Consider the following 17,663-nt stretch of genomic DNA (forward strand, 5'->3'; position numbering starts at 1 on the left):
GCTGGCATGACATGAGGGTGATACTTCATGGCACTGCAGCTCTCCAGGTCTGTGCCTGGTCTCCGAAGACAGACTACCTGAGCTCAAATCCCATCCAAGCATCTTGTTTGATACTAGACACGTACTTCCCTTCCTTGGGCCTCAGTTTCTTCATATGGAAAATGGACAAGAAATTGCAGATTCAGAATAAAAGCACTGGTTGGCTTAAACCTTGGTGTCCAGCATTTGACAAGCTCTATGTAGAAATAAGCTTTTGTGATTGGAGTTTTGATGTGGTGGGAGCATTAGAGAGAGCCCTGAGTACAAAGCTGAGCCCTTTACTTTTCTTGGGCAATCCTGCATGAGCTGACTTTCCAGAGGAGTAAACAGAAAGTGGGACTGTGTCTGCACAGATCAGATCGGAGGAAGATTAGACACGGGCACTATTGCAAGGTAATACAGTACTCTAGGTTTGAGATAGTAGGAGCAAAAAGTATGATAAGCCAAGATTGCACTGTCCAGTGAAGTGGGCTTCTGTCATGTCCAAAAAGGTACTCTAACACAATGAATCCCAATGGAGATAATGCTGTCAATGTAAAATACAGCACAATATATAATCTCCGTTCAAAGATTTAGTGTTGAAAACTATACATTATTTTAGCAATTTTGGATTGTTTTTAAAATTTCCCCAATGCTGAGGCTTGAAATCAGGGCCTTGCACTCTCACTTTGCTTTTTCTACGCAGGGCTGGTGCTCTACCACTTGAGCCATATATCCATTTCTGACTTTTTGCTAATTTCTGGAATTAATTGGATATAAGAGTCTTGAGATTTTTCTGAACCTTATTTCACAAATATCAGCCTCATGTAGTTAGAATCATAGGCATGTGTTACCAATTCCTGACAACTAGCTCAGTAATTTTAATTTATTTTTATTTGTTTATTTATTTATTTTTGGTGAGTCGTGGGGCTTGAACTCTGGGCCTGGGCACTCTCTGAGCTCTTTTGCTCAAGGCTAACACTCTACCACTTTGAGCCACAGAGCCACTTCCAGTTTTCTGGTGGCTAATTGTAGATAAGAGTCTCATGGATTTTACTGCCCATGCTGACTTTGAACCATGATTTTCAGGTCTCAGCCACTAGTGCCCAGCAGTAATTTCTTGAATAGGGACTACTTCTCAGTTTTGTTCATCTTAAGCTAAATAAAGTAAATTAACATTCCTCTTTTCTGATTTTCTTTTCAGGGGCCACTAAGAACATTAAAATCACATTATGTAGCTCCCATTCTTTTTTTTTTTTTTTTTGGTCGGTCGTGGGGCTTGAACTCTGGGCTTGGGCGCTGTCTCTCAGCTCTTCAGCTCAAGGCGAGCGCTCTACCACTTGAGCTACAGCGCCACTTCCTGTTTTCTGGTGGTTTATTGGAGATAGGAGTCTCACGGTCTCTCCTGCCCGGGCTGGCTTTGAACCTCGATCCTCAGATCTCAGCCTCCTGAGTAGCTAGGATTACAGGCGTGTGCGACCAGCGCCCGGCTTGTAGCTCCCATTCTTATTGGACACTCTTGGTCTAAGTAATTAGAGGGAGGGCTGAGGCAAAAGGCTCAGAGAAACAAAGGCACAAATTTTCTCTCATATATGGTCATTAGACCTAAAATATAAAAACATTTGAAAACACGTGAGCTTATACCAACATATACATGATCAAAACTGACTAAAGGAATGATACAAGAAGTAAGATTCCATAGTGTAATTCCTTTGAACAATTACAAGGCAGTTCAACAACATGAATACCAGGAAACTAAAACATGTCTTGACTGAAGGGACTGGGAACCTTCTAAAAGAAGAGGATAGACAAATGAAGAATGGTGGATGAATACAGCCATGATATTATTCAATGTATCTACAGGAACATTGAACTAAGAAATGAGGCAGGTCAGAATAGATAGAGTGGGGTAATAGAAGGAATGACTCTGAACAATACACATTGAGAAATTGACATATTAAATTGAAATCTCTATGTACAAGTATTTGAAGAAAACAATTTATTGTTATTATAAAGGTGATGTATGGGGGAGGGCAGGGATAGTGGGAGAAAAACAAGAGAAGGGGAAACAATGATCCACAAGAAATGTACTTATTGCCTTACTCATGTAACTGTAACCCCACTGTCCAGCATCTTTACAATAAAATAAAGTTTAAAAAAATACAGGTGATGTACAGAGGGGTTCCTGTGTCATAAGTCAGGTAATGAGTTTATTTCTTTTGGGGCAGTATCACCCTTTCCTTCATTCTTCCTTCATTTCTTCACTCTTCATTTTCCACATGGTATATTTATTTTGTTTTTTAAAGGTTGCCTTGTGGTTAGTGAGGAGTGTCACTCATAGAGAAAGGACACACATGAGATAAGCAGACAGAAGTGTTTCATTGGGTTTTACCTGAAACTGTAGACCATTCAAGTGTAGATTTAAATAGACATGGGCATAAGGATTGAGGTCAAAAGTCACGGCTTCCTGTGAAGTACATTGTATATCGCTGAAGTCCTAGGGTAGACAGAGCATCATCTCTCTTAGGACCAATGTTGTGACAGGTAAGTGCTGAGTAATTTCCATGTGCCCTCTCTATTCATCCTGGAAGCATCTCTTTGAGGTAGATACTATTATTATCCCTTCCCAGTTTATATGAGAGAGAACTGAGGCTTGGGGAAATAAAGTACCTTGGGGTAGTAGGTGAATTTACCGGACTGTAAAAGCCCTTGTTGGCTATGCTATATCACAGTCCCAGCACTGAGCCTGAGAATACCTGCTCCAAAGAAGGAGCAAGAGCTGTACCAAAGAACTGCCACTGAGTGGACCAGGAAGGGGATTGTCTAGCATCCGGACACTTTTTTTTTTTTTGGAGGTGGGGGTCTGGTCATGGGGCTTGAACCTCAGGGCTTGGGTGCTAGCTCTGAGTGTTTTCTCTCAAGGCTAACTCTACCACTGTGAGCCACAGCTCCACTAATGGTTTTCTGATAGTTAATTAGAGATAAGAGTCTCAGACTTTCCTGCCCCAGCTGGCTTTGAACCACACTCTTCAGATCTCAGCCTCCTGAGTAGCTGGGATGACAGGGGTAAGCCACCGGTGCCCAGAAAATTTAGACTTTTGTTGTAAAGAAGTATGCCAAATGACAAGAGTGATTTCAAATTGAAGAGGCTTGATCTTAGTAGGCTATGGTCATTATTTCCAGGCCTTATTCAGAGCTTTGAAAAGGTAAGCAGATATAGAAGTAATCTAAATTGAACTGTTTTGATTCTGGGCAGAAATGCACATGGGCAGAACAAAGAGTCAGTCTGTTCCTCACTGGTGTTTCTCAGGAGGACCTGTATGAGCATCACCATAGGAAGTTTTTAAATACAGCTTTCTGAACCCTGCCCTAGAAGAACTAAAGTCTGGGTTTTGTGAGGTTTTTTCTGAGGGGGGGGAAGGTGTTTAAAGCATCTGCCCCAGGTGTTCTGGACACACAATGAAGTTAGGAACTGGCTGCCCAGGCTCTTCAACTCCCTCTCCTAGATTTATTACCAGGTTTGGCTCATTCTAGTGGCTTCCTGCCAGTTTCTTGAGGGCACAGAGGGTGATGGGATCATCTTGTATCGTTAGCAGTAGCTTTACCTAGAATATGGGATGGTTGTTCTTTTAACCAAGAACACCCTATTCTCCTTATCTTCTGTCTTGCTGCAAAGCTATTTAGCTCCACACATCCTACCAACTTAGGCATGGGGACTACCTGTCCCAGTGAGCAGCTTTCCCTGAATGGAGTCCAATGTCATCTTTTGTGCAGCACTGCTGGCTGGACACCTGCCTTTCCTTTTTCCCAACACTTTCCTGTGTTCTTGCTGGTCAGAGGCAAACAGCAGTGTGGTGAGTAAGGCCATGATTTTGGGAGTCATGTAGCCCTGAGCTCTAGTTCCACCATGTTAAGCCAGTGATCTTAGGCAAGAATTTCCACCCTCTCTTATGCTTCATCTGCAAAATAGAAATGATGAAAGGTGTATCTCCTTAAATTGTTAAGAGAATGAAATGCAATGGTTTGTGGAGCTCCTCTCCTGACACAGACTGAGTACTCAGGAATGGTGGCAGTTGTCAATTTTAACCATTCAGCTTGTTTTCCTTATTATTCAGTGATGTACACCAGAAGGCAGGTAAAACCATCCAGTAAAACATAGAAGACAAAGACCTCAAAATATATTGAAATCTAAGAGCACGCTACCTTTACAGGCTATGCTCTACTGGAAAAACTGCTCTCATTCTTTTCTAATCCTGAACCTCTGAACTTAATTAACAGAGCTCTTCCATTCCCATATTTTCTACTTCTCCATGCAGTCCTCTCTACCTCTCCTTCACTCACCACTTCCTCTCTCATCCCTCCCTCATTTTCCTCCCAACAAACAGCACAGTCTTTTTGCCCCTTTACTCTCAGAACTGGGCAGGAGCAGGGCAAGGCATGCAGTTTGCAGGTTCCACCTCACAGCCTGTGACTTTGAGTGAGAGGTTAAGGACATTTTGCCCTCCCTCTTTACACAACTTAGATATTGAGGTGTACACCAATGATGGCATGCAATAATAGATATCATAATTGGTGTTTATAAGTTTTTTATAGTTTACAGAACTGCAGATTAACAAGTATGAATTGTTCTTGGTTCAGTTATAGTAAACAAAGTACTCTTGGCAGTTTTAGCAAAAGGTCCTTAAAAGAGAGAGTACAATGGTTACCTGATCAGTGGAGGCAGCTTTGGTGGACTGCAGACACTATAGACCTGGGCTCTGGCCTAGTGGGACGTGCAGAATCAGGAGGCTGTAGATACCTGGTTGCTGAGGCACTGGGATGCCTTTCCCCCAAATGCCAACAACAGTGTTCTTACAATCTGCTTGTCAGAAAAATCTTCTCACTTCCACTATCCAGATCTCTTTCTAATGCATTGACTGGTGGAGCTAACATCATCAGAGCTGTAGTAGCAAGAGAACCCAGGTGTGATCATTTGCTAGGAATATCATCACGTCTTACCATAGACCAGAGGCCTTAGGAACAGCAATGTACACTCAAGTTGCTAGAGACTGGACATCTGGGATCAGAGTGTGGCAATTTGTTTCTGCTATAGCTGGCCACCTACTTATGGTCTCCCATCTGAATTTTTCTGTATCCAGATCGCTCTACCCTACCCTTTTTTGCAGTACTGGAGATCGAACTCAGGGCGTCATACTTGGTTGAAGCACTTACCACTTCAGCCAAACTCTAGCCCTGTTAATTTTGACAGAATTTTTTATTTTTATTTTTTATTTTTATTTTTTATTTTTATTTTTTGGTTGTGGGGCTTGAACTCAGCCTGGCCACTGTCCCTGAGCTCTTCAGCTCAAGGCGAGCACTCTACCACTTGAGCCACAACACCACTTTTGGTTTTCTGGTGGTTAATTAGATTTCAGAATCTCACGGACTTTCCTGCCTGGGCTGGCTTTGAACCGTGATCTTCAGATCTCAGCCTCCTGAGTTGCTAGGATTACAGGCGTGAGCCACTGGCACCTGGTGACAGAAATTTTTAAGATAGATTCTTGTGAACTTTTCTGCTTGGGGTGGCCTCTGTGATCTTTCTGCTCTCAGTCTCTCAAGTAGTAAGAAATAACAAGCCTAAGCTACCACCAGGCCAAATTTCCCTTTTTTATAAGGATGCTAATGATATTGAATCAGGGCTCACCCTGATAATCTCATCTTAACATAATACCTCTATAATGACCTTACTTGTCTCCCAGTGACATTCGGAGGTACTAGGGGTTAGAATTTCGGTATACAAATTTGGGAGAGGACATAGTTCCTCCCATAACACTGGGAGGTGTCACTTTTTGCTTTTTAGCCCTGCAACTCAGGGAGGTATGCCAGGAACAGGGTAGAACTGCTGCCTAGCACCAACCTATTAAGAACTACAAAGTGCTTAATGCATGCTACATGATATATGATAAGATGCCCAGGGAGGGAAAAATGTGTTTTTTTTTATATTTATGACATTCATGTGTCTCAATTGGTTAGTTGTTTTCTGATGTTGGTCGCTGTGGTTCTTATGCTGGTGATTAAACCAAGGGCTTCACATATTCTAGGCAAGTGTGGTGCCACTGAGCTACATCCCCAACAGATGCTTATCTGATACTGTTGAAATAGGAAAGTATTATTATCCCTGTTTTTCCCATGTGAAAGTTGAGGCTTAAATAGTTTGTTAATCTCACCCAGGTCCTTCAAACTGGGAGGTGGCAGGAGGGAGCCCCTGCTAGTCCCTGCTTGTGTTCCTGCAATCAGATGCCCAGGGCATGGGGTGAGAGCAGAATTATGAATTCAAATTGAGGCCCCAACAGGTGTTCTAGCAAATCTAAAAGGGTAGCCCTTGCTCATCTACAACCCAGTTTTGCAGAATTTTCCAATTTTTCCACAAATCTTCCTTTATAGTGAAATCTGTTTTTCAAATGTTGTTAGTCATTACAAAGTTAACATGCACACATACTATGGAGCTAACTGAGGGTTGGGGAGGTAGGAACACCCAAGCATTTCTACCATCTGACTTTTTAGCGTTGGATTCTGATATAAGCACTCATGAGAACATAAAAACCCTAATTATTGTTTTTTGTGCAAGACAGGGTCTTGCTAGGTAGCCTAGGCTGGCCTAGTATTCAAGATCCTCCTGCCTCAGTCTCCTGAGAGCTGAGATTACTGGTATGTGACACCAGGCCCAACTGAAAAACTTTTTGGAAAGCAGGCTCTACATGCCCTGCATCCCCTCTAAGACCTTACTAAAATTAGTGCCTCCAGACACAAAGCCTGGAAACTTTTCAGCAGTCATCTCTTTTTCTTTCTTGTCTCCAAGAGAATCATGGGTCAAGGACCTGGGCCTAGTGACCTAGCATTTATTAAACATTTATGTTCATGGTGCATTGAGAGCAACACCCGTCAGTCCTTCCAGCAACCCTGTGAAACAGGTCTTCTTGTCCCCAGATGAGGGGCCCACAGAGAGCTAGTCAGACATTGGAAGTTGTAGACAAGGACTACAGGGTAAATGGAAAGAAGCCTGTGGCTTTCTTTTTAACTTGGTCTTTTATTACAACCACAAGAGGTAAGGGGGTGCTTTTGAAAGTTGGCTTCTCTCCAGTGATTCATTTATCAGCCAGGCCATGATGGCTTGTCATTCAGACCCTGAGACTTCCTGGTGCCTTCCTCCTAGTGTGTGCTTGGTGACACTTCCCAGCCACACCCTCCTCTTCAGCTCTCAGCCTCTCTACAAAGATTAAAATGCTTATATTTCCCTAATGACACATCTTGTTCCTAGGAGTTTCTGGGAACCCGAGAATTCAGATGAACCACGGAGTTAAAACCAATGCAAATGATTTGACTAGCTCAAGGCTACATGTGTATTCAAATATGTCACCCATGTGTAAAACTGAAAGCAAGGCTGACCAAGTGCTAACACGGTTCAGCAGGTGGCAGATGGTTGTCAGCTCAAGCTCACACTGGCCTTGACCTTGCTAAGCAGGCGAGCACTGAGGTCCTTGCCTGGGAGCTACAGAGAATGTTCTCTGCTGGCTCACATATAAGAGAAAAGATAAGATACATAAACAGACAAGATCCTTCAGCTCCAGAAAGGGTGTTACATAAACTGAAGGCAATCAGGGAGCCCCCAACCATAGATCACAAAGTATCAAAGTCACTCCTGATTAAGAATCACATTGTGAAATGTCCATTGATGCCCTGAGTGGCTGTGAATCACCTTGAGTGGAATCACACCCTTTCCTTGGAACAACAAAAAGAGAGGCTTAGGGGGAGGGGGGGGGGGACAAGGCTTCAAGCTGCTCAAGGTGCACACCCTGAGGCCCATGCTGCTAATACCAGCTTCCCCCTCTGTAAAACAAGGATGGAATGGTAGCACCCATGCAGGATTGTAGTGATGCTTCCAGGAGAAATGCATAGGAAAGCAACATGAGCTCTTGGGTTCCATACAAATACCAGGTGTGTTTGCCTTAGAGGCTGTTCTGTATATGCACAAACAGCCAGACAGACATCCTCACCATTTAGGGAAGACCAGAGCAGGACCTCCCAAGGAGCAGAGATGGTCTTGTTCTGCCCCAGGCCAGCTGTTGAGGCTGTGCAAAGCAGCTGCATTGAGGAAGGGATTTCTTAGCCAACGCCAACACCAAGAGTTCCCCCCTCCCCCAGAGAGTCAGACAACAGCAGCCCTGGCCCAGATGCTGGGCAGCTCAGCAGGGAACTTGGAGACCCTCAAAGAGGTTCCTCAATTTGAATTTTGACCTAATTCTCTGTAGGAATCAAGTTAGAATCAAAGATTATATTGCTTTCCAGTGGCTCAGTGTGCATTTTCTAGGAATGCTCACAAATAACCCATATATCCTAAAGCTATTGCTATATAGTGTTCAGTATACTGCTGATTGCACTTAAGAAATTGATGGTTGCATCTATGAAGTCTCAAATGTCTCCCATCTCTGAAACTTGAACTAGCTTTCTAGATGGGGTTCTTCATGTACCAGCAGAGGGAAGGGATTTTGAACAAAGAAACTGTAGTTGAATTAGGAGCCTGGAAAAAAGGGAGGTGGTGCAAGCAGTGAGAGATCTGGGCTTCCTTAAAGCAGAGGAGGAAAATGTCTAATTCCATGTACATTTGTCTGTATGAGGCTAGGCACTGTATCTGTCCTAGCAAACTATCCTGAATGCATAGGCTGAGATCTGAGGATCGCAGTTTGAAGCCAACCCATGAGACTCTCATGTCGAATAAACTACTCAGAAAAAGCCAGTGATACTGTGGCTCATGGTAAAGGGCTAACCTTGAGCACAAAGAGGCTCCAGGGATAGCACCCAGGCCCTGAGTTAAAGCTCCAGGAATAACAATAAATAAATAATAAGTAAATATATACATATGTGTGTGTGTGTGTGTGTGTGTGTGTGTGTGTGTGTGTTCATAGGCCAGGCACAATAGTTTGTACTTGTAATCTCAGCTACTCAGGAAGCTGAGTCAGGATCACTTAAGCCTAAGAGTTTTGAATCTGCCTGGTAATACAGCAAGACTCTGTGGAGAAGGAAATAAGGGAAAGAGGGAGGGAAAATAAGTTGACTTGGGCCTTATAGAGCCTGGGCTGATGGAAGACAGCTATGCAAGTAGCAAGACAATAGTCCCCTGTAAAGAATGCAGAATGCAAACCTGCAAGAAACCTGAACTAGCATGAATTGTGGACTGCTGGCTATTCTGTTGTTGTTTTTGCCAGTCCTGGGGTTTGAACTCTGGGCCTGGGCATGTGGTACTAAAAAATCAAACCCAGGGCTTTGTGCATGCTAAACAAGCACTCTACTACTAAGCCACATTCCTAGCCCTATTTTTATAGTTTTGGTTCTTACTAGCTAGCTAACACTTTGAAATATGGCTTGTAATTCAGTAGGGAAAGAGAAAAGCTTTCCGTATACTAGATGCCAATGTTTTTCACTACTTTGAGAAAGACCTACCCTGATGTTACATACCTTGCTCCTTATTGCGTATGGCCATGCAGATGGGGAACAATGGCTGCTCTAGTTCTGATATATGTGACTTGTTCTGCAGTTACAGGAGAACTTGCCAGCCTGGAAAGTATGTTCTAGAGATTGAGAAGTGAATGCTTGACATGAGTCTCATGCAAAGGGAACATCCAGAAAATCCTGAGAGGGCAACATGGAAACCACAGGCTGATTAGAGAAGTTGCCAGGCTCATGTTGTAGGAACTAGAGGCCCAGAATGGGCCACCTTCTAGAAGGGGCGTTCATTGTAACAGGCTGTAGGACTTGGCTAGATAACCAACTTGCTGTGCAAACAAGCACTGCACATGGACCACCACCCCAAGGAGGAAACTCTAGTCTTGTTCTTGGTTGGTGCCATATGACAGGAATCTGAGAAGAACAGGGAGTCTGGGAGTATGTTGAAACCAGGTCACCCAAGGCCTATGACAAGACAAGGCCACCCTGCCCTGCTCCATACTTCTTCCAGTTTCCTACTCTGCAACATCTTCCTTACTCCTCAATTGGCTATTACCAGTTCTTCCATTCTTGCTCAGAGACTGGAGTATGGCAGAACTGCCTAAGGACCTGCTCAAAACGGGCTGATCCCCAAAGCCCCACCCAGACAGTCCAAACTCTTGAGGCTCATTGAGCAGGTGTAGGGAGGGGCAAACAGAGCAGACAGGTAAACTGGGAATTCCAGTTCATGGTTCTGGGTGTGAGTGACCCCCTAAGATGAAAATAACAGCCACTGCACTTGGTGGAGTGTTTTAGTACTATGCTAAAGCCCAGGTGTGTGTGCATCAGTGACTTGAATCTTCCTACCAAAAAAAAAAAGTGATGTAATGGTATCTTTATATTACAAATAAGAAAAATTGAGCACAGAGAGGTGAGGCAACCTGCCTGATTTCACCCAACTAGTAATCAGCAGGAACAAGGCTAAAACCCAGGAATGTGAAGCCTGCTGTGAGGCTGACTTCAAAGTGCTACACACAACTAAGAGCAGTTTTATTTACACATGGATCCAAAGCTTCCTATGCAGTCCTACCCAGGGCCTTGAATTCAGCCCTTGGGGATCCTGAGTGCGGTGGGACTGTGTGGAGACTGTGGGTTGCTGGTGTTTTCTGCAGTCTGGTCTGGTGGAAGCCTTTGTGCAGTTGTAAGCCCTCCAGAAGGCTGAGTCACCCTGGGTTGGCTGGCCGCTGGCGCCAGGGCACCCTAAGACTGCTGAGCCCTCGCATAGTACCAGGGAGACACACCTACTATCCACCTGCTCCCATGAGTCACAAGGCTACCACACTGCTGCCAGTCCTACCAGCTCTGCTTTTCCCTCTAGTTGCTACCATACCAAGCACGAACTTGACCATATATGGCAGGGACACCAGGAAGCACCTGTTCCCAATCTGCCTTCCTCCGGAAGTGTGCCACTGAATAGGTAACCAGACAGGTCAAAGCTCAAGGGCCAGGCTCTTTCCACTGCTTTGCATCAGGTACCTGGGGAAAGGGTAGAGCAGGGCAGCTTAGAACCCCAGAGAGGGAAGTCAGTCCTCAAGCATGTGTGAGTGACAGGCTTACTGAGAGCCTGGGCCATCAGGATGAGTTGACCAGGAGAGTCAAAGGAAGGAATGATAACTTTTCATTCATTATTTCACGATTTGAGCTACTGGTGCATTTTCTTTGATGTTTCCTGTGGATCTACCAAAAGAGTCTTTCAGCAGGAAGGTTCTTCACTTTTACTGAATAAAGACTTGTACAGCTGCCTAACAAAGCCAAAGTGATCACATGCCTGGATAGCGCCTAAAACTGTGCTCTCTGTGAAGTGCTATAGAGAAGGGATCTCTCAGTAATTCCTGTTGCTAGGACCTGCATCAGGCTAATAGTTGCATGAGACAGCCCAGAAGACAGAAGACATAAAACGAAGCCCTCTATTAAAAGAGGCAGCTGTCATATAAAAAGGGCATATAATGTGGCCTCTTGTGACAATTGCCAAGTTGTGTAGCTTAACTTCTGCAAATGTTTATGTATATTTGTTTCCTCCTTTCTTTAAAAGGCCACATTTTATGATGCATGTTGGGGGGGGGGGGCGGTGCGCTAATGAAACTGATAATGCAGGGACTGTGTTAAAAGATTACATAGGTGTTCGAATGGATGCCACACTGACACCAAAGCTGTGACCAGAACTGCTGGGGAACATTTCGGTAATAACCTCCCGAGAAGCTGTGATGATTTGGAAAACACATACATTTCCCTCAAGTCACACGAATTCTTAGGAAGGTTTAAACGACTTTCTTTTTTAATTCTCTTCAGATTTCAGGGAGGAAAAGCCGTCAAAGATGTCCAGCAAAACAGCAAGCACTAACAACATAGCCCAGGCTAGGAGAACGGTGCAGCAGTTAAGATTGGAAGCCTCCATTGAACGAATAAAGGTAAAGCTGGACAGGATGGACTGTGCCTTCTGTTCCCCTGCTCTACGAAGCTCGGGTCACAAGTCAGAGAAGATAAGGCCATTTATTTCACTGGGTTTTTGGGATTTTCCTAGAGCAGGCTCAAAGTCTCAGAACTGTAATTTTCCTTTCCTACCTAGCAAGGGTTTCATTCAAAACTACTGAGGATCCAGCTCTCTGAGTTAGCCCCTTTTTTTGGGGGGGGGGGGAAGGGGGGTGGGCGGTGGGAACGCTGCCCAGGGTTTCCTGAGGCCTTCCTTCTCTGCATGAGGTGGTCAAGTCTTATGGTCATTGTGTTCTAACAGGGCAATGGTGCATATCCCTCTGTGACCACTTTCTGCCCCCAGGGTTAGTAATTCCAGATAGAAGGGACATCCCACAGAGGAGCCAGAGCCCATTTCCGTAGACCACCTGCCTTTCAGGTCTTTTCCCCTTCAATCCCCAGGAGATAACTGGGCAGTGAGAGCCCTGGAATGTTGTGACTAATGCTGTTTCCTAGAAATGGAAACAGTACGTGATAAATTCCTCTGGGCCTGGAGATAAGTCACCTGTCTGAAAGGACAACTACATGCGCCTGTCTCCACATCGGGCTGTCCCATGCTCCTGCCTCAGCTTTCTGATCTGGTCACTTCGGGGCACCACCCAGCCAATCTCAGCAACTGAGTATAGTGTTTCCCATGTCTAGCTCCTGCCAGAGTTAAGTCATGGTTTCCTCTCATGCTGCTTTTGGCCTTTAATTTCCCCAGGCCCCACCCCCAACCATAAATCTTGAAGCTCACCAATTTGGCTCTAGAGTTGCTGATTTTAAGTGCATAATTCAGTTCTTAAACTCTGTTCTGCATCCCAACCAATTTTCCTTGGATAGAAACTATGATAAACTTCCCTTTGATTCATAAACTCTAGTCCTTCCTTGTCCCTCAGCTTTTTTTTACTTTGACTTTCATACCTACAGAAGAACTATGCCAGCCAATGTTCATATTTTACCAATATCCCCCCAGTTAACATTTGACTAACACATACACTCATGTGTGTTTCTTTGCACTTGTGCAAAAGGCAGATTTTTTTTTTTTTGGGTCCGGTCGTGGGACCTGAACTCTGGGCCTGGGCACTGTCCCTCAGCTCTTCAGCTCAAGGCTAGTGCTCTACCACTTGAGCCACAGCCCCACTTCCGGCTTTTTTCTTTTTGCTTATGTGGTGCTGAGGAATCGAACCCAGGGCCTCAGGCATGCAAGGCAAGCGCTCTACCACTGAGCCACCTTCCCAGCCCCAAAAGGCAGATTTTTTTGAGCCACTTGAAAACCACTTGAATTTCAAAATTATCTAATAATTGTAATACTTCACACATCCATTTTTTGTTTTTTTGTTGTTTGTGTGTGTGTGTGTGTGTGTGTGTGTGTGTGTGTGTGTGTATGTGTGCTGGTCCTAGAGTTTGAACTCAGGATCTGGGCACTATGCCCGAGCTTTTATTCTCAGGACTAGTGTTCTACCACTGAGCGACAGCTCCACTTCCAGGTTGTTGGTTTGTTGTTTTTTTATTTGGTTGGGGTTTTTTTTTTTTTTTTGGGGGGGGGGGGGGGGCCCGTCGTGGGGCCTGAACTCTGGGCCTGGGCACTGTCCCTCAGCTCTTCAGCTCAAGGCTAGTGCTCTAGCGCTTGAGCCACAGTGCCACTTCTGGCTTTTTTCTTTTTGCTTATGTGGTGCTGAGGAATCGAACCCAGGGCCTCAGGCATGCAAGGTAAGCGCTCTACCACTGAGCCACCTTCCCAGCCCTTGGTTGGGTTTTTTTATTTTTTATTTTATTTTATTTTTTTTTGTCGGTCATGGGGCTTGAACTCTGGGCCTGGGCGCTGTCCCTCAGCTCTTCAGCTCAAGGCGAGCGCTCTACCACTTGAGCCACAGCGCCACTTCCAGTTTTCTAGTGGTTTATTGGAGATAGGAGTCTCATGGTCTTTCCTGCCCGGGCTGGCTTTGAACCACGATCCTCAGATCTCAGCCTCCTGAGTAGCTAGGATTACAGGCGTGAGCCACCAGCGCCCGGCTTGGGTTTTTTTAGTAGTTAACTGGAGATAAGAGTCTCATGGACTTTCCTACCCAGGCTGGCTTTGAACTGCAGTCTTCAGATCTAAGCCTCCTGAGTAGCTTGGATTATAGATGTGAGCCACCAGTGCCTGGCCACACATCCATTTTTTGAAGTAGGCTATTTATTCAGAAATACTCGTGTTTAGTGTATAATTTTTTGCTGATTGAATTCTGTTTAGCTGGAGGGGGGGGGGTGTTGTTTGTTTTTGGGTTTGGTCAGTCCTGGGGCTTGAACTCAGGGCCTGGGCACTGTTCTTGAGCCTCTTTGTACTCAAGGCTAGCACTCTACCACTTAAGCCACAGCACTACTTCTGGCTTTTTCTGAGTATCTTATTGGAAATGAGTGTCATGATCCTCAAATCTCAGCCTATTGAGTAGCTAGGGTTATAAGCATGAGCCACCAGCACCTATCTGCTTAGCTATTATGACATAGGAATTCGAGCTAGCTAACTGGTGGTGTGTTACTGGTCCTCACATGAGGTGGGAATGCATGGCGCCAGCTTGCTGATCACTGTTCAGTATGATCACCTGCTAAGGAAGGTTTTACATGTCGGATTGTGTTTCCCTTTGTACCTGACAAGCATTCAGAGACTGATAATGCTCTTGACACTGATGTTCTTGTTTACATCTGTGTCAAGGCACCTAGGAGCTTCATTCAAACCCAGTCTTTTGCTTTGTAAATAAAGTCTTCTCTTTCTTGTTTGCTTCCATTTATATCCATGCCAGGTCTCAAAGGCATCAGCAGACCTCATGTCCTACTGTGAGGAGCATGCCAGGAGTGACCCTCTGCTGATAGGCATACCAACCTCCGAAAACCCTTTCAAGGATAAGAAAACCTGCACCATCTTATAGTGCAATAGGGAACCAGCTCCTTCCTCACCTCTTCTCAACAAGCAAATTACGAGCAGCTCCTCGAAGAGCTGTGCCTTCAGCTTGTCTGGTAACCACTGCTAATAACTAAAATGTTCTTCACTTGGAATAATGGACTCTGAAGTCTTTATTTGCCAAGTTGCCCTGTCCTTAAAATACCTTTGCTGATTTCATACAGAATAACCATCTTGTTTTCCACTATGGTATTCTACTAGATTACTATATAAAGTTGGCCTGGGCCTTTTAAAGAATATAATTACATCCTTTAAATATACCATTGATTCTGATTTGTCAAGACCTAAATTGCCTAAGCAACTGTCAAATTAAAAGGCCAAGAATTACTTCAGTCCTGAAAACCCTTTGTATTATGTTATGCTCTTAATAAAGTTTGTGCCAAGCTGTACAGTGTACGAGGGGGAGGGGTGTACTGTGTATGTGTACATCATTGCAAATGCTTACTTTCCTGTTAAGACACACTTCTCTTTAATATCAGTTAATTCCATAAGTTATCAATTTTTCTTGAGCTGTGTTTAGGTAGAAGAAACAATTCTTTCCTTAAATTTATTGTATACCAAGTAAAGAAAGACCCCCCTAGGGATATTGTGTTCAATTGTAATCAAGTATAACAGTCAACTCTTCTTTCTTGAAATCTAGCTGGAGCTCTCAGCCTCTGATAAACCATACCAATTAAACATTAAAAGCTAAACTGAAGCCCTTTGCTATGGTATTCATCCATGAGACCCTTTTGAGTTTCAGTGATCCTGAGTCTAGAAAAGGAGAGAAGGCCCTTGGGAGGATCCAAGGCATCTATACTGCAGGGTTCGTGGTCTCCGGTGAATTCAAGGGAAACACCTAAAATTTCTACCCTGGCGATTAGAATGAGACAGACAGTGATCTATGAGTGCAACCAAGATAGTAGCAGAAATATGTCCAACCTGCTGCTCTGCTTGACCCAGTTCTGCACGTCAACCTCTGTCTTCTCCCTCACCTGCCTTGGATCTTTCCTCTCCCATTAATGTCTCTGTCTTCCGCTGTTCTTCAGATAACCTCAGTTTCATCCCTGCCTTGTCCAGAGACCACCCAAGGGGAGGGTGGGCCTCCAGAGCTATGAGGGGACTTGTATGTGGAGGGCACTCCTTGGCCCAGAGTTTCCAGTGACTAATATTCATCCCTCTGATCATGAAGGTAGCATCCTCAAAAGGTCTGATGGCCAAGGGCCATAGTGACCCTGTCACAGCAAAAGAGAGGTTCCTTTTTATTATTAAGTAGTTGTACAAAGAGGTTACAGTTCCCTAAGTCAGGTTATATGTGCCATGCATCTTGATCAATGCCAGCCCTTCCATTGTTTCTGCCCAACCCCCCTCCCCCATTCATACCCTCAAGTTACCTAACTCAATTTTTGTATAACGTACATTGAATATAATGACTGGCTTCTTTTTAAATGTTCTTTTGAGGGCCCAAACCATACATTAAGCCTTAATACTTTTTTTCCCCAATTTATTAAAGTTAATACTAGTGAAGGATTTAAAACTTATTCTTAAAAAGAATTCAATCCCCAGAAAGAGATATTTACAACACTTTTCCTTTCCTTACATATTATGCCCTGAAAAGCAATCCTTTTTAAAAAGCTTTGAATACCATGCTGTTGATGGGGAACAAAGGCCCAGAGATTCTCAATATTCTCTGGGTCCCTCATCTGCTTGGCAGTCTTGAGAGTCACACAGTAAACTTGGGAAAGCCCTAGCACTGCCTTCCCCTTGCTTCTGCCATGTGCTCACTTCCCCAGCAAATTATAGGGACCTGGCTAGGAAGAAGAAAGCTTTTACCTTTCAAAAGTGGAAATCAGAAACGTTCTCTAGAAAGACAATTTTGACATTAGTGCTTCACTTAATGAAATACTCCCCCCCCCCCCCTCCCCGCCCCTGGTCCTAGGGCTTGAACTCTGGACCTCAGTGTTGTCCCTGAGCTTCTTTTGCTATCACTTGAGCCACCACTTCTGGCTTTTTCTGAGTAGTTTATTAGAGCTAAGTCTCAAGGACTTTCCTGCCTAGGCTGGTCTCGAACGATGATCCTCAGATCTCAGCCTCCTGAGTAACAAGGATTACAGGCATGAGCCACTGGTGCCCAGCTCGCTCTTTTTGTTTTACAATCATATTTTTCTATTGATAATTCCAGAACACTAATCTTATCTTCACTTCTAATTTTTAGTATGCTGCTTTAAATATTTATAACGCAGCTTACTACAGAATTCCTTCGTAAATTTCACTACACCATCAGGTTGGCACTTTTGGCAGCTAGCCTAGCTTATTCTTTAGTACTCAAACATACTGTATGGCCTCACAGGAAACAGATTGGTTTTGCTGTGCATTTGTTAATGTGCTTCTAGTCGTAGAAATAGCCTTGCTATTCCCAAGAGATCTCATTTCTTTTCCCTGGTCAGGGAAAATAAATGCTGTGGGTATAAATGTCCAGTAGCTCACTTCCTAACCAGGTAGAAAGCATGGTCATGAAGAACCAGAATTGAATCCCTTGATGCTAGACTCAAGAGAGGGAAATGTATAGCCAAATATTGATTTCTTTATAACTAGATGTCTATGTGAGAAAATGTAATATATGTATACCTTATATATGATAGGCAGAGGTCACTTTTCTTTATCTACCTTTATTCTGTAGCCATAGTCGAGCTACCTGCAGCAATTAGCTTATGGAATAATAGATGCCCAGCCTGTGTTTAGTTTGTCTCAACTGCCA

General features: G+C 44.1%; 1 protein-coding gene across 2 annotated transcripts in view; it reads left to right on the top strand.

The window, feature by feature from the left end:
• Nucleotides 1-16,766, top strand: part of Gng12 (G protein subunit gamma 12) — a 74,474-nt gene extending 57,708 nt beyond the window's left edge. The window contains exons 1-3 of one of the 2 annotated variants that reach the window (XM_042675162.1): nucleotides 9,045-9,048; nucleotides 11,827-11,945; nucleotides 14,769-16,766. In XM_042675162.1, the coding sequence (XP_042531096.1) occupies nucleotides 11,853-11,945; nucleotides 14,769-14,894 (219 nt within the window). In that variant the 5' untranslated portion in view covers nucleotides 9,045-9,048; nucleotides 11,827-11,852 and the 3' untranslated portion in view covers nucleotides 14,895-16,766. Of the gene's footprint in view, nucleotides 1-9,044; nucleotides 9,049-11,826; nucleotides 11,946-14,768 lie in introns of those variants that run through there. The other variant, XM_042675152.1, reaches the window with a different exon arrangement.
• Nucleotides 16,767-17,663: the final 897 nt, after the last annotated feature.

Source organism: Dipodomys spectabilis, unplaced genomic scaffold (assembly GCF_019054845.1).
Source record: "Dipodomys spectabilis isolate Male_0828 unplaced genomic scaffold, ASM1905484v1 ptg000002l, whole genome shotgun sequence".
Taxonomy (NCBI): domain Eukaryota; kingdom Metazoa; phylum Chordata; class Mammalia; order Rodentia; family Heteromyidae; genus Dipodomys; species Dipodomys spectabilis.